The following is a 16,044-nucleotide window of genomic DNA, read 5'->3' on the forward strand; positions in this document are numbered from 1 at the left end:
GTAACCACAGAAGCTCCTCTGGTGGACCACAGTCTGGGAAGGCTTCCGGGGGTAGAATCTTGGGTTTCCTTGGGAGGTTTCCTGTGTTTGGAAAGACATGAGGAGAGGCGCACACATTGGCGAACCGTTTTCTTCTTGTAACTCCAGAGTTGCCAGCGCTTGGCTCCACCATTGTTTTTTCTTCTGCCATTAGAATGGCACGCCCCAGACAGGAGCTGACTCTGGACAAAGGTGACGCTTGGAACACAGTTGCAGCTGGCCCAGAAATGTGAACAAGAAATAAAACTTGGTTGATGAATGATTTGGGGATTGTTTGTTACTGCAACAAAACACAGCAGAAGCAGACTAATACTGCAGGACATTTGGGTAAACCTCCAGAAGGAGTTGAGCAGAATCTGCTATTCAGTCTTTTCTCGGGGCACAGGGATCTTTATCTTTCCATTTTCATGTGCCATGAGATTCAGCTTATTTAAGATCCCCAAATATCGAGAAATGAGGAGGGTCTGATATTTTTCATTATTAAAAGAAAGAAATGTAAAGACCAAAAACCATCAGGGCCATAATAAATGGACGCTGATAGAACTGGAGAACAACGTGGCACAGAACCTCAAATTTCTAGAACAAACAAAACCCAAAAATCAAAAAACCATACTTACTGGACTCCTTGAGACTGGAGGACTCCCTGAGGCTATTGCCTTGAGATGCTCTTCAAACCTTGAACTGAAACTAACCCCTGAGGTCACCTTGGAGCTGAATAGCAGATAAGCTCACAAAAAAATATCAGCCATGACTACTGAGTTCCTTTAAAAAGTCACCTATATGAGGCCATACAGTGAACAGTTCCTTTAAAACAAAGATGAGACCATAAGGGGGCAGGGAAACTAGATTAATGGAAGGAGAACCACCAGAACAGAAATAATAACAATGGTCATATATTGTGAGAATATAACCAGTGTCACTGAACAATTTGTGTAGAAATTGTTGAATGGAAACCTAAACTACTGTGTAATCGTTCACTGAAAACACAAAAAAAAATTATTAAAAAAACCAGAAACCATCAGAATCAATGTACTACCACAACTGAGAATAAAATATTTTATTTCTCTCAATAAAACTATAGTTTACAGTAGTATTTACTGAATAAATTATATAATTTCTCTTTTACAGGCAATAAACTAAATCACAAATATTTCAAAGACGATATATGTACAGGACATAAGGCCTTTGATAAATAACTTTGTTTTGCTCATTTCACTAGTAAACAGTGAAAACATCTTTATAGAAGGTAGCTTTCTATAAAGTATATGCAGAATATGACACTGATCTTTATAGGAAACCAGTTTAAGATTTCAATGACATGGGCTATGATTTTAATTTGGCAAAAAAAAAAAAAAAACAGAATCTACACTTTATTCACCATTTTGCATGGATGGATCTGTTTAAAAAAAAATAAGCAGATTACCTATGGTGCTTATGTATAATCACTGGCTACATGCAAAATGAAATAACACAAGAGTCAATAAGAAAATAGTACTTCCAAGTCCAAAAAAAGGTAATTGGCAATGGTATAGAAAGCAGCTTAGATAGACATAGTTCATGCAGTTCTTCACAGTCCAGCAAACAACAGCAAGTTGTGTGGTCTCTACACATCCCATAGGCTGACCATCCCAGGGGCACGGCTCCCCTGCCATCTCACAACTTGTCACTCCAGCTGAGTAGGACCCTGTGGGAGGTGGGCTAGGCCCAGTTCCTGTGGGGATTCTGGAGTGGAGACACTTCTCTCCCACGCTGTGTACGCCTGTCACCATCTGCTTAGGTGGTCACCGTGTTTGCTTACTAGGGAAGAAGACAAAGAAAGAACACAATGGTGAGACTAGATTTTGGCATCAACTTAGAACCCTGTCCCGTAAGTGGAACACGAGCTCACGATTTCTCTCCATAGCTGGCGTCTTGGGAAGGTATAGGCAGAAGTGGGGTTGATTAGGCTGAGGATTCGTCTGCAATGATTTTCAGGTGGATCCAGTTACCAGCTGCCATCAAGTCAATTTCTACTCACGGGGACCCCATGTGCAGAGTAGAACTGTGATCCTTAGAGGTTTCAAGGCCGTGACTTTTCGAAAACATTGCCAGGCCTGTCTTCCGAGATGCCTCTGGGTGGGTTTGAACCACAAAGCTTTCAGTTAGCAGTCTTGCTTTCACTATTTGCACCACCATGGACTCCTATGACATGGACCCACCGCATGTTAATTACTCTGACGCCTATCAAGTCCCTCCTACATCTCAGCACTGGGCTGAGACTTACAGGGAAGCAACACTGGCAAAGACACACTCACGCTCTCCAGGTGCCCAGGGGGTGGGGGTGTGCTCTGGGATACCAGGCCGGAAGCCACTCAGATCAACTTGAGCACGGTCATTTCCAAATAACATACCCCCGTGGCTGGGCTATAAAAATACATCTGGAAATACTTAACCTAAAATGGTGAACATTTAAAGTCGGAGCCAGCTTACTCAACCTGTGACAGTTCCATCAATATATGTGAGGAAGCAGTACACAGCCCACACATGGTCAAAATCTTCAAATGACTTAAAACACAGAGGAAACTATCCAATCTAAAATCAAAAAAACCAAACCCGGTGTGGTCCAGTTGAAAAAAAAACCAAAAGCAAACCCATAGCCGTCAAGTTGATTCCGACTCATAGCGACCGTATAGGACAGGGTGGAATTGCCCGATGGGCTTTCCATGGAGCGCCTGGTGGATTCGAACTGCCCGCCTTTGGTCAGCAGCCGTAGCTCTTAACCACTATGCCACCAGGGTTTCCAGCCCACATAAAGCAGTCTGTTAATTAACCAAGAAGCCCTTTCTGAGGCACCAGGGCACTGTGGGGAGGCTGGATAAGCCCCAGGGCGAGTCTAAACAGGGCACCCAACCAAGGTGGGCTTCCCAACCCAGAGAGTCAAGCCCCCTTTTACAAAGCCCTGGGCTGGACAACCAAATGCCAGAGTTTGCTCTTCTGGCTTCTGCAACCCTAAGCTAAGGTCACCTCCACTTTTATTTTACTAAGCAGAATATTAAGTTCATGTGCTTTTGTCATTACTTTTATTCAGAGACATTAATGACATTCACTGTACTGGGCGACCATCACCACTATCCATCCCCAGATCTTTTTCATCACCGAAAAGGGAACCCAGTGCCCCTTCAGCAACAACTCCTCGTTTCTCCCTCCCCTCAGCCCCTGGTCACCACTGATACAGTCTTATCTCCATGCACTTGCCTAAGGAACCCTGGTGGTGCAGTGGTTAAGTGCTCAGCTGCCAACTCAAAAGTATTCAGATGAAACCCACCAGCTGCTCCACTGAAGAAATGACCTGGTGATCTGCTCCCATGAAGATTAGAGCCTAGAAAACCCTGTGGGGCAGTTCTACTCTGTCACCTGGGGTCAGAATGAGTTGGAATCAACTCGAAGGCAGCTAGCAACAACACCAGTGCATTTGTCTAGTTGAGACATTTAAGTGGGATCGTACGAAACTTGTCCTTTTGAGTCTGACTTGCTTCACTCAGCGTGTTTTCAGGGTCCACCATGCATGGCATGTATCAGGGCTTCGTTTCCCTTTATGGAGGAGTAATATTCCACTGTGTGGATAGACCATATTTTGCTTATCCATTCCTTTGTTGGTGGACCCTTGGGTTGTTTCCATCATTTGACTATTGTGAATAATACCGCTGTGAACATTCATGTACACGTATCTGTTTGAGTCCCTGATTTCAGGTCTTTTGGGGCTACATCTAGGAGTGGCATTGCTGTGTCATATGGTGACCAGAGAACCTAGTTGTTTTCTCAGAGATTCCTGAATTTCAAACAGAAAGTAGCCCCCATTTAGCTCTAGGAAGTTTTGAGAATTTTTTTTTTTTTTTAGTTAAAGCTCTATAAAACCCAAACAAAAGCAAACCGGTTGCCTTTGAGTTAATTCCAATTCATAGCAACCCTATAGGACAGAATAGAACTGTCCCATAGGGTTTCCAAGGAGCGCTTGGTGGATTCCAACTGTCAACCTTTTGGTTAGCAGCCTTAGCTCCTAAGCACTTCCCCACCAGGGTCTCCTAAGGCGTTATGCTTGCATTTTATGATATTTATAACTACCCTATATCTGGGGTTGTGGTGGTGCAGTGGTGGATTCTCTCCTTCTATGTAGGGGACCCGGGTTCCATTTCCAGGCAATGCACCTTATGCGCAGCCACCACCCATCTGCCACTGGGGGCTTGGCTGTTGCTCTGATGCTGAACAGGTCTCAGCAGAGCTTCCAGACTAAGCCAGACGAGGAAGAAAGGCCTGGTGATCTACTTCTGAAAATCAGCCAAGGAAAACCCCGTGGGTCACAACAATCCATTCTGAGCTGTTCACGGGGTTGGCACAACACCAGGCAGCGTTTGATTCCAGTGTGCATGGGATCGCCGTGAGACAGGGGCTGACTCAACAGCAGCTAACAGCCAACGACAACAGCCCCATATTGGGGGTTACATCACAAGGCACAGTCACGTGCGCATAGAATTAAAACAAACCGAAACCTGTGGCCGTGGAATCCTGTCTGACTCATGGCAACTCGAGGTGTTACAGAGTAGAACTGTGCTCCCTAGGGTTTGCTTGGTTGTAATCTTTAGGGAAGCAGACCTCCAGGCCTTTCTTCTGAGGTACGCTGAATGGGTTCAAACTGCCAACCTTTAGGTTAGTAGTCAGAGCAAACTGTTTATGCCACTAGGGACCTGGGGACACCGTAGGGTGAGGGAGTTCTCTTGTCCAAAAGCACCAAGAGTCTACAAGCTCACCATTTTCTTTGGAAGTGAAGCCAATACCTATCCTACCCATATCTCATTGCCACTGAGTCATTTCCGATTCATAGTGACTCTGTAGGACAGAGTAGAACTGCCCCACAGGGATTGCAAGAAGCAGACTGCCACATCTTTTTCCTGCAGAGCTGCTGGTGAGTTTCAACCACTGGCCTTTTGGTTAGCAGCCGAACACTTTACCCTCTGCACCACCAGGGCTCCTTATACTCTGTGTTAGTCCTACGGATATCAGGATAGGACAGTCTGAAAGGTGTCTAATCACACAGATACAGGATTTTGCAGTTGGAAGTAATCACAGAGATTCTTGGGTCCAAATTTCCTACCCTTGCAATTAAAAAAGCAAAAAACCTTGGACTCAGGATGAGAGGTGAAGTTACACTTCCCCAAAGACCAGTGATGCAAGACTTTAACAGAGAAAGTCTGCTTCAGAAGGACAGACTGGAGCTGGTCCTTGGAGGCTGCGTACAATTTGGATGAGGATGACCATTTCATGCCTCCTTGAAGGTCCACGCCAATCAATAACGAGATGACTGATAGGATGAGAAGAGATCCAGGAAGAAAGCTGCCATGCCCCTGGGACTTGTATCAGGATGGACTTCAGATGGCGGCCTCTCATTTCAAAGTCGTTTGTGCAGCGGTAATATCTTAACACCCTTCGATGCCTGACTGACTTTTTCTCCAAGGAGCCGAGGGGACCCCGAGGGCAGCCAGGATTTAAACGGGCTGATGTACTACAGTGGGCTTTCCAGCACCCAAGTTCTTCCTGCTGATCGTAAATCCAAGCAGTTACCTTATTATCTAGTGGATCACACAGCTCCGGGGCTCTAACAGGATCCACCTAAACTCTGCTTCTGCCTCAGCTGGAGAACGTGAGGGTAGAAATACAGTTGTGGTTCCAGTGGGAAAGAAGCAGTGTCGGGGGTTCCTTCTCATGTATGTAGAAGGCCAGCATCAGACGCCAGAGGCCCAGCCACCGCCTACGGGGACCAGGAGCTGCACCTCCATCCAGGGCCTCCCCCGTCAGCACTTCATTTGGTAGCGTTTTTCTTTACAAAAATACACACGGGACGTCACTGGATTTAAGTTTTTGTTTGTTTGTTTTAATAAGACCCTATATTTGCATTTATTGTATTTATCCCTACCCCTTAATGGGGGTTCCTTTAAAGACCACAGTCATCTTGGGGTTAAGTGGCTGTAAGGGATTTCTTGCCAAAGATTGAAAACAAAGACAAGGCTTTTTCCCACCATATTTGTGGATGCTTCCTTCAAGTTGCTGCCTAAGCAATGAACCACCCCCCATCTGTCAGCTTGGTGTACTTGGTGGCTTGCATGTTGCTGTGGTGCTGGAAGCTATGCTATGCCAGCTACACCAGCAGGGTCACCCGTGGTGGACAGGTTTCAGTGGAGCGTCCATACTAAGACAGACTAGGGACTGACCCCAAAAGGGAGTCCTTGTGTGGTGCCAATGCTTCACGCGCTCAGCTGCTCACCAAAAGGTTCCAGGTTGAAATTCACCCTGAGGTGCCTTGGAAGGAAGGCCTGGCAATCTACTTCCTAAATATGAGCCATTGAAAACCCTATGCTGCACAATTCTACTCTGACACACGTGGGGTTTCCATGACTCAGGGTGGACCAAACCAAAACCAAACAAACCCAGTGCCGTCGAGTCGATTCCGTCTCATAAAAAAAAAAAAAAAGTGACCCTATATTAAGCCCCAAATGAAGAAGATCCAAATGCAAGGGGTGACTATTTTGTATTGTCAAAAGAAGACAATACTCTGAGGGAATGACGCCAAGGAGCCCTACTTTGCCTTGACTTTAGGGGACGTATGTGTCCCCTTGTTACATATGGTGATGCACTAGCCTTGTCTAGCTGTTCTTCTGTGCAATGTCCTGCCTGGGAAAAGAGCCTGTGAAAACCAAAACCAAACCAAACCAAACACGGTGCGTTGAGTCAATTCCGACTCATAGCAACCCCATAGGACAGAGTAGAACTGCCCCATAGAGTTTCCAAGGAGCGCCTGGTGGATTCGAACTGCCGACCCTTTGGTTAGCAGCTGTTTCCAGTCTGTGAAAAGACACACTATTTGTAGGTGTGACACAGTGTCATCATTCTTCCTAAAACCCGGGCCGACCTGGTGGTACGGACGTTGTTCTTGCACAAGCCAGGGCCCATGTCCACTTGTAAACCAGCAGGGAAAGAGAAGAAAGGACAAGTTACTCACCAAGTAGACATCAAGCACTGAGGCATTATCATCCTGCGTTTCCAGCGTGTCTGTCTCAGAGGTTAGATAGACGTTCCCCTCCTCCAAGGTAAATGTTGAACTGGAAGGCAACCCTTTGCTGGAACAATAGACAAGGCTCGTGAGCAGGTTGCCACCAAAACGAAATCCATAGAAACCTCCACGATTGTGGGTACAGACACTAAGGTGGGGAGGATTTGGGGGATGAAAAAACAATTTTTTACGGTGTTCAAAGGGGATATGGTCAAACCTGGAGATACAGTACTCGAGTTAAAGTATTTCATTGTGGGTGCCATGAGCCAGAATCTACTCCATGACAACTGTGCGCGTCTGCTTAGTCAGTAGTTCGTTTTCTCTCCCTGCTTCTTTGTGTTTTCGAGACCACCTGATGTGTGAAGCTCATGCCTGTGTGTACGGAGTTGCTGGGGACCAAGAAGCCCGCTGCTCATCTTTGACTCTGGATGGTTGCTTCTCGCTGGTTAAGTTCTCCTCTCTTGGTGCTCACAGTTTGCTACTTTATAGAAGACAACCTTGTGCATAGTTAGCAATGGTGATGACTGTTCTTTTTACTATTGTTTTTTTCTTTTTGGCATGAAAGGTTTAATTACATCAGTGGTTAAACACAATTTTCTGCCCCCCAGGAGCCCCAGTGGCAACAAAATTTAAGCAAGGCTGCTACCCAAGAGGTTGGCAATGCAATGGGAGAAAAGACCTGGTGATCTGCTCCTGTAGAGATTACAGCCTTGGAAACCCTATGGGGCAGTTCTACTCTGTCATATAGGGTCACTATGACTTGGAATCCACTGGACAGCATCCCACAATAATAACAACCCGCAGGGTTCCTGATTCGGGAGGTCTGGGGTACGGTGCATGAGTTTGTATCAGGTGGTACTGATGCTGCTGGTCTGGTCCAGGGACCACTATTTGTGCCACACGGAATTACATAATTAGAGTGTTGTGGTATATGCTTTCATCATACCGAAGCATATAAGGGAAACCCTGGTGATGTAGTGATTAAGTGCTACAGCTGCTAACCAAGAGGTCGGCAGTTCAAATCCGCCAGGCGCTCCTTGGCAACTCCATTGGGCAGTTCTACTCTGTCCTATGGGTTCGCTATGAGTCGGAATCGGCTTGATGGGAGTTGGTGGTTGGTTAAGCATATAAGACAACGCTCTAATTTTCGACTCAATGGCAATGGGTTTGGGATTGTATGCTTTGTAAGGAGAGTCCAAAGTGCGCCTCAGTAACAAGGACACAAAAGCCAATGGAATGCAGGTAGAGAGCTGTTTATGCAGGGAAACTGCCTTGTTTTGTCATGAGATGACAACCAGTGTTAACTGTTGAAGTAATTGGTCCATCTTGTTCTTATCAGCTGCCCTGGAGTCAACCCTAACTCATGGTGACCCCGTGCACAATGGAGCAAAACGCTGCCTGGTCCTGTGCCATCCCGGTGATCAGTTTTCAGTCAGATCATTGTGACTCACAGGGTTTTCACTGGCTGATTTTCAGAACTAGATTGCCAGGCCGTTCTTCCTAGTCCATCTTAGTATGGAAGCTCCGCTGAAACCTGCTCAGCATCATAGCAACACGCAAACCTCCACGGAGAGATGGGTGCTGGCTGCGCATGAGGTGCACTGGCCGGAAGTCAAACCCGGGTCTCCCTCATGGAAGGCGATTATTCCACCATCTCGACCAAACAGTATTTAAATTGTGTATTCATTTTTTTATTATTATTATTATTATTAATAATTTAGAGGCTCAGGAACGCAAAACCTTTTTCTTCTTTGAAATACAGGGTAGTTTCATTTTTAACCTGTGGAAATTAGCCATGCGAAGGTTTCTGCAGGCACAAATTGTCCACAGGGTTTGGATGTTTGGTGTTAGGAGTACTGGGGAGAGGTGGCCATCTGCCATATGGAGGGAACCTCAGCATGGCGCGTGGTCGCCCCCTGGTGGTCGAGCTGAGAGCAGCTGTGGAGAAGAAGGACTTCCCCTCTCACCTTCCAGGCCATGTCCTCTTCCTGAGATCCCCTCCTGGCTTAGCTCAGAGCTCACCTCTGCTGACAACACCCTGTCTAAGGTCATCCTCTTAAGGAGCCCTGGTGGCACAATAGTTAAGTGCTGAGCTGCTAACTGAAAGGCTGAACCCACCAGCAGCTCCACAGAAGAAAGACCTGGTGACCTGCTTCAGTAAAGACGACAGCCTGGGAAACCCTATGGGGCAGCTCTACTCTGTCCCATGTGGTCGCTGTGAGTGGGAATCGACTCAAGGGCACCCACCACCAACAACAAGGTCACCCTCTCAGGATGGGAGACTACTGAGGACATTATAACCTCTGTGCCTCTCATCTGGGAACTGCACGTAATTCTCTCTGTAAACATCTGACTCTGAATGGAAAACACAGGAACTAGTTAGGAATCCTGACCTTTTCAGTATCAAACAAACGAAAAGTTGCCAAAGAACTGTGCGGTTCTTTTTTTTTTTTAATTTTTATTTTGCTTTAAGTGAAAGTTTACAAATCAAGTCAGTCTCTCATACAAAAATTTACACCTTGCTATATCCTCCTAATTTCTGTCCCCCAATGAGACAGCACAGCACATTCCTTCCATCCACTCTCTATTTTGTATCCATTCCGCCAGCTTCTGACCCCCTCTGCCCTCTGATCCCCTCTCCAGATAGGAGATACCAACATAGTCTACTTGATCCAAGAAGCTCTTTCTTCACCAGTATCATTTTGTATCCTATTGTCCAGTCTAATCCCTGCCTGAAGAGTTGGCTTTGGGAATGGTTCCTGTCTTGGGTTAACAGAAGGTCTGGGGACCATGACCACCCGGGTCCTTCTACTCTCAGTCAGACCATTAAGTCTGGTCTTTTTACAAGAGTTTGGGGTCTGCATCCCACTGCTCCCCTGCTCCCTCAGGGGTTCTCTGTTGTGTGCCTTGTCAGGGTACTCATTAGTTGTAGCCAGGCATCATCTAGTTCTTCTGGTCTCAGGCTGATATAGTCTCCAGTTTATGTGGCCCCTTTCTGCCTCTTCGGGTCGTAATTACCTTGTGTCTTTGGTGTTCTTCATTCTCCATTGCTCCACGTGGGTTGAGACCAATTGATGCGTCTGAGATGGCCACTTGCTAGTGTTTAAGACCCCAGACACCAGTCTCCAAAGTGGGATGTAGAATGTTTCCTTAATAGATTTTATTATGTCAATTGACTTAGATGTCCTGAGACCATGGTCCCCAAACCCCTGCCCTTGTTGCGCTGGTCTTCGAAGCATTCAGTTTATTCAGGAAACTGCTTTTGGTTTAGTCCAGCTGTGCTGACCTCTCCTGTACTGTGTGTTGTCTTTCCCTTCACCTGAAATAGTTCTTGTCTCCTATCTAATTAGTGAATACCCCTTTCCCTCCTACCCTCCCTCCCCCATCTTGTAACCATCAAAGAATATTTTCTCCTCTGTTTAAACTGTTTCTCCAGTTCTTATAATATTGGTCTTATACAATATTTGTCCTTTTGCAACTGAGTAATTTCACTCAGCATAATGCCTTCCAGATTCCTCCATGTTATGAAATGTTTCACAGATTCATCACTGTTCTTTATCGATGCGTAGTATTCCATTGTGTGAATATACCATCATTTATTTATCCATTCATCCGTTGATGGACACCTTGGTTGCTTCCATCATTTTGCTATTGTAAACAGTGCTGCAATAAACATGGGTGTGCATATATCTGTTCCTGTAAAGGCTCTTATTTCTCTAGGATATATTCCAAGGTGTGAGATTGCTGGATACTATGGCAGTTCTATTTCTAGCTTTTTAAGGAAGTGCCAAATCGATTTCCGAAGTGATTGTACCACTTTACATTCCCTCCAGCAGTGTAGAAGTGTTCCAGTCTCTCCACAACCTCTTCAACATTTATTATTTTCTGTTTTTTGGATTAATGCCAGCCTTGTTGGACTGAGATGGAATCTCATCGTAGTTTTGATTTGCATTTCTCTAACGGCTAATGATTGTGAGCATTTCCTCATGTATCTGTTAGCTACCTGAATGTCTTCTTTAGTGAAGTGCCTCTTCATAGCTTTTGCCCATTTTTTAACTGGGTTATTTGTCTTTTTGTAGTTGAGTTTTTGAAGTATCGTGTAGATTTTAGAGATCAAGCACTGATCAGAAATGTCCTAGCTAGAAACTTTTTCCCAGTCTATAGGTGATCTTTTTATTCTTTTGGCGAAGTCTTTGGATGGGCATAGGTGGTTTGATTTTTAGGCGCTCCCAGTTGTCTACTTTCTCTTCTGCATCGTTAGTAATGTTTTATATACTGTTTGTGCCATGTATTAGGGGTTCTAAAACATTGTCCCTATTTTTTCTTCTATGATCTTTATCATTTTAGATTTTATATTTAGGTCTTTGATCCATTTTGAGTTCGTTTTTGTGCATGGTATAAGGTATGGGTTTTGTTTCATGTTTTTGCAGATAGATATCCAGTTATGCCGGCACCATTTGTTAAAAAAGACTGTCTTGTCCCCATTTAACTGACTTTGGGCCTTTGTCAAATATCAAGTTCTCATATGTGGATGGATTTATGCCTGGATTCTCAATTATGTTTTATTCTTATACCAGTACCGGGCTATTTTGACTACTATTGTGGTATAATAGGTTCTAAAATCAGGTAGAGTGAGGCCTTCCAGTTTGTTATTCTTTTTCAGTAATGCATTGCTTTTCTGGGGCCTCTTTCCCTTCCCTATGAAGTTGGTGATTTGTTTCTCCATCTCATTAAAAATCGTCATTGGAATTTGAATTGGAATTGCATTGTATCTATAGATCGCTTTTGGTAGAATAGGCATTTTTACAATGTTAAGTCTTCCTATCCATGAGCAAGGTATGTTTTCCACTTAGGTAGGCCTCTTTCGGTTTCTTGCAGTAGTGTTAGGTAGTTTTCTTTGTATAAGTCTTTTACACCTCTGGTAAGATTTATTCCTAAGTATTTTATCTTCTTGGGGCTACTGTAAATGGCATTGATTTGGTGATTTCCTCTTCGACGTTCTTTTTGTTGGTGTAGAGGAATCCAACTGATTTTTGTATGTTTATCTTGTATCCTGTACTCTGCTGAACTCTTCTATCAGTTGCAGTAGTTTTCCTGAGGATTCCTTAGGGTTTTCTGTGTATAAGATCATGTCATCTGCAAATAGAGATACTTTTACTTCTTCCTTGCCAATCTGGATGCCCTTTATTTCTTTATCTAGCCTAATTGCTCTGGCTAGGACCTCCAGCACAATGATGAATAAGAGTGGTGATAAAGGGCATCCTTGTCTGGTTCCCGATCTCAATGGGAATGCTTTAGACTCTCTCCGTTTAGGATGATGTTGGCTATTGGCTTTGTATAAATGTCCTTTATTATGTTCAGGAATTTTCCTTCTATTCATATTTTGCTGAGTGTTTTTATCATGAATGAGTGTTGAACTTTGTCAAATGCCTTTTCTGCATCAGTTGATAAAATCATGTGATTCTTGTCTTTTGTTTTACTTGTATGATGGATTACATTAATTGTTTTTCTAATGTTGAACCATCCCTGCATACCTGGTACAAATCCCACTTAGTCATGGTGAGTTATTTTTTTTGATATGTTGTTGAATTCTATTGGCTAGAATTTTCTTAAGGATTTTTGCATCTAAGTTCATGAGGGATATAGGTCTGTAATTTTCTTTTTTTGTGGTGTCTTTACCTGGTTTTGGTATCAGGGATATGCTGGCTTTATAGAATGAGTTTGGGAGTACTCTGTCCTTTTCTATGCTCTGAAATACCTTTAGTAGTAGTGGTGTTAACTCCTCTCTGAAAGTTTGATAGAACTCTGCAGTGAAGCCTACCAGGCCAGGGTTTTTTTTTGTTGGGAGTTTTTTGATTATCTTTTCAGTCTCTTCTTTTGTTATGGGTCTATTTAGTTGTTCTACCTCTGTTTGTGTTAGTTTAGGTAGGTAGTGTGTTTCTAGGAATTCATCCATTTCTTCTAGGTTTTCAAATTTGTTAGAGTACAATTTTTCATAGTAATCTGATATGATTCTTTTAATTTCAGTTGGGTCTGTTGTAATATTGCCCATTTCATTTCTTATTTGGACTATTTGCTTCCTCTCCTGTTTTTCTTTTGCTATTTTGGTCAATGGTTTATCAATTTTTTTAGTTTTTTCACAGAACCAGCTTTTGGTCTTTTTAATTCTTTCAGTTGTTTTTCTGTTTTCTATCTCATTTAGTTCTGCTCTAATTTTTGTTATTTGTTTTCTTCAGGTGCCTAAGGGTTTCTTTTGTTGCTCTCTTTGTATTTGTTCAAGTTGTGGGGATAATTCTTTGATTTTGGCCCTTTCTTCTTTTTGGATGTGTGCCTTTATTGATATAAATTGACCTCTGAGCACTGCTTTTGCTGTGTCCCAAAGGTTCTGATAGGAAGTGTTTTCATTTTCATTGGATTCTATGAATTTCTTTATTCCGTCCTTCATGTCCTCTATAAACCAGTTTTTGTTTAGTTTCAGTGTTTGATTTCTTTTCCCTGCTTTTTCTGCTATTGATTTCTACTTTTATGGCCTTACAGGTAAAGAAGATGCTTTGTAATATTTCAATGTTTTGGATTCTGCTAAGATTTGTTTTATGACCTAGTATGTGGTCTATTCTAGAGGATGTTCCATGTGCGCTAGAAAAGAAACTACACTTGACTCCTGTTGTGTGGAGTGCTCTGTATATGTCTATAAGGTCCAGTTGGTTGATTATGGCATTTAGATCTTCCATATCTTTATTGAGTTTCTTTCTGGATGTCCTGTCCTGCACCAAAAGTGGTGTGTGTTGAAGTCTCCTATTATTATTGTGGAGCTGTCTATCTCACTTTTCAATGCTGATAGTTTGTTTTATGTATCTCGTAGCCCTGTCATTGGGTGCATATTTAATATGGCTATATCTTCTTGGTATATTGTCCCTTTAATCATTATATAGTGTCCTTCCTTATCCCTTATGATGGATTTAACTTTAAAGTCTTTTTTGTCAGAAATTAATATCGCCACTCCTACTCAATTTTGCTTGTTGTTTGCTTGATATATTTTTTCCATCCTTTGAGTTTTTGTTTGTTTGTGTCTCTAAGTCTAAGGTATGTCTCTTGTAGGCAGCATATAGACAGATCGTGTCTTTTTAATCCATTCTGCCATTCTCTGTCTCTTTATTGGTGCGTTTAGTCCATTTACCTTCAGCGTAATTATGAATAGGTATGAATTTAGTGTTGTCATTTTGATGTCTTTTTTTGTGTGTTATTGACAGTTTCTTTTTCCCACTTAATTTTATGTGCTGAGTAGATTATCTTTATATATTGTCTTTTCCTCTTGATCATTGTTATTTTCTTTCTGCTGAGTCTCTATTTTTTCTTGTATTTTATTTTGATGTGTAGGATAGTTTGTCTCCTTTGTGGTTACCTTATTATTTACCCCTATTTTTCTAAATTTAAACCTAACTTTTATTTCTTTGTATCACCTTATCTTCTTCTCCATATGGAAGATCTATGATTACATTTCTTAGTCCCTCTTTATTGTTTTAATCCTCTCTTCTTTCACATAATAACATCGCTGTTTCCCTGATTTGAACATTTTTTATCTTGATTTATTTTTGTGATTTCCCTGTCTGGGTTGACTTCTGATTACTCTGCCCAGTGTTCTAGCCTTGGGTGGATACCTGATATTACTGATTTTCTAACCAAAGATCTCCCTTTAGTATTTCTTGTGGTTTGGGTTTTTACAAATCCCCTAAATTTCTGTTTATCTGGAAATGTCCTAATTTCACCTTCATATTTGAGAGACAGTTTTGCTGGATATATAATTCTTGGCTGACAATTTTTTTCCCTCAATTTTTTCTATAGGTCATCCCATTGCCTCCTTGCCTGCATGGTTTCTGCTGAGTAGTCCAAGCTTATTCTTATTGGCTGTCCTTTGTAGGTGACTTCGTTTATCCCTCACTGCTCTTATAATTCCCTCTTTATCTTTGGTTTTGGCAAGTTTGATTATAATATGTCTTGGTGACTTTCTTTTAACACTACCTTATGTGGAGTTTGATGAGCATCTTGGATAGATATCTTCTCGTCTTTCACGTTATCAGGGAAGTTTTCTGCCAACAGATCTTCAACAATTCTCTCTGGATTTTCTGTTATCCCTCCCTGTTCTGGTACTCCAATCACTTGTAGATTATTTCTCTTGATACTTTCCCACATGATTCTTAAGGTTTTTTCAGTTTTTTTTTTAACTCTTTTATCTGATTTTTCTTCAAATATATTAGTACCAGTGCTTTATCTTCAAGTTCAGAAATTCTGCCTTCCACTTGCTCAAATCTGCTTCTCTGACTTTCTATTGAGTTGTCAATTTCTGTAATTTTATTTTTACTCTTCTAAATTTCTGATTGCTGTCTGTCTATGGGTTTTTCCAGCTTATTAAATTTTACATTATGTTCCTAAATAATCTTTTTAATTTCTTCAATTGCTTTATCTGTGTGTTCTTTGGCTTCTTCTGTGTATTGCCTCATTTCCTTCCTGATATCTTGAAGGATTCCGTATATTAATCTTTTGTATTCTCTCTGTGGTAATTCCAGGAAGGCACTTTCATCTAGAAGATCCCTGGATTCTTTGTTTTGAGAGCTTGTTGAGGCAATCATGGTCTGTTTCTTTATGTGACTTGGTATTGACTGTTGCCTCCAAGCCATCTATAAGTTATTGTATTAGTTTATGCTTGCTTACTGGGTCATAGCTGCTTGCTTTGTTTTGTTTTGGTATACCCCTATGGGATGCTTGAGTGAGTTAGCTTATTTTCACCTTTGGAGCTCTGACATCCTGTCCCTAGATGGTTAGAGCTATTATCAGGTATATCAGTCTAGGAGTCCATTGACTTTTCTTGTATGAATTCAGCTCAGGTGTCCAGGTAGCTGAGCATCATGGTGTGGTACAGGCTCTGT

General features: G+C 42.5%; 1 protein-coding gene across 7 annotated transcripts in view; it reads right to left on the reverse strand.

Annotated features, from left to right (window-relative positions):
* Positions 1-1,060: 1,060 nt before the first annotated feature.
* The window catches only part of PIP5K1B (phosphatidylinositol-4-phosphate 5-kinase type 1 beta), a 264,099-nt gene continuing 249,115 nt past the window's right edge, over positions 1,061-16,044 (reverse strand). For all 7 annotated transcript variants that reach the window (XM_064290556.1, XM_023539444.2, XM_064290554.1 and 4 more), the window contains 2 exons: positions 7,070-7,187; positions 1,061-1,836 (listed from right to left, as the gene is read on the reverse strand). In XM_064290556.1, coding sequence (XP_064146626.1) covers positions 1,834-1,836; positions 7,070-7,187 — 121 coding nt within the window. In that variant the 3' untranslated portion in view covers positions 1,061-1,833. The remainder of the gene's footprint in view (positions 1,837-7,069; positions 7,188-16,044) is intronic.

This window comes from Loxodonta africana, chromosome 9 (genome assembly GCF_030014295.1).
Source record: "Loxodonta africana isolate mLoxAfr1 chromosome 9, mLoxAfr1.hap2, whole genome shotgun sequence".
NCBI lineage: Eukaryota > Metazoa > Chordata > Mammalia > Proboscidea > Elephantidae > Loxodonta > Loxodonta africana.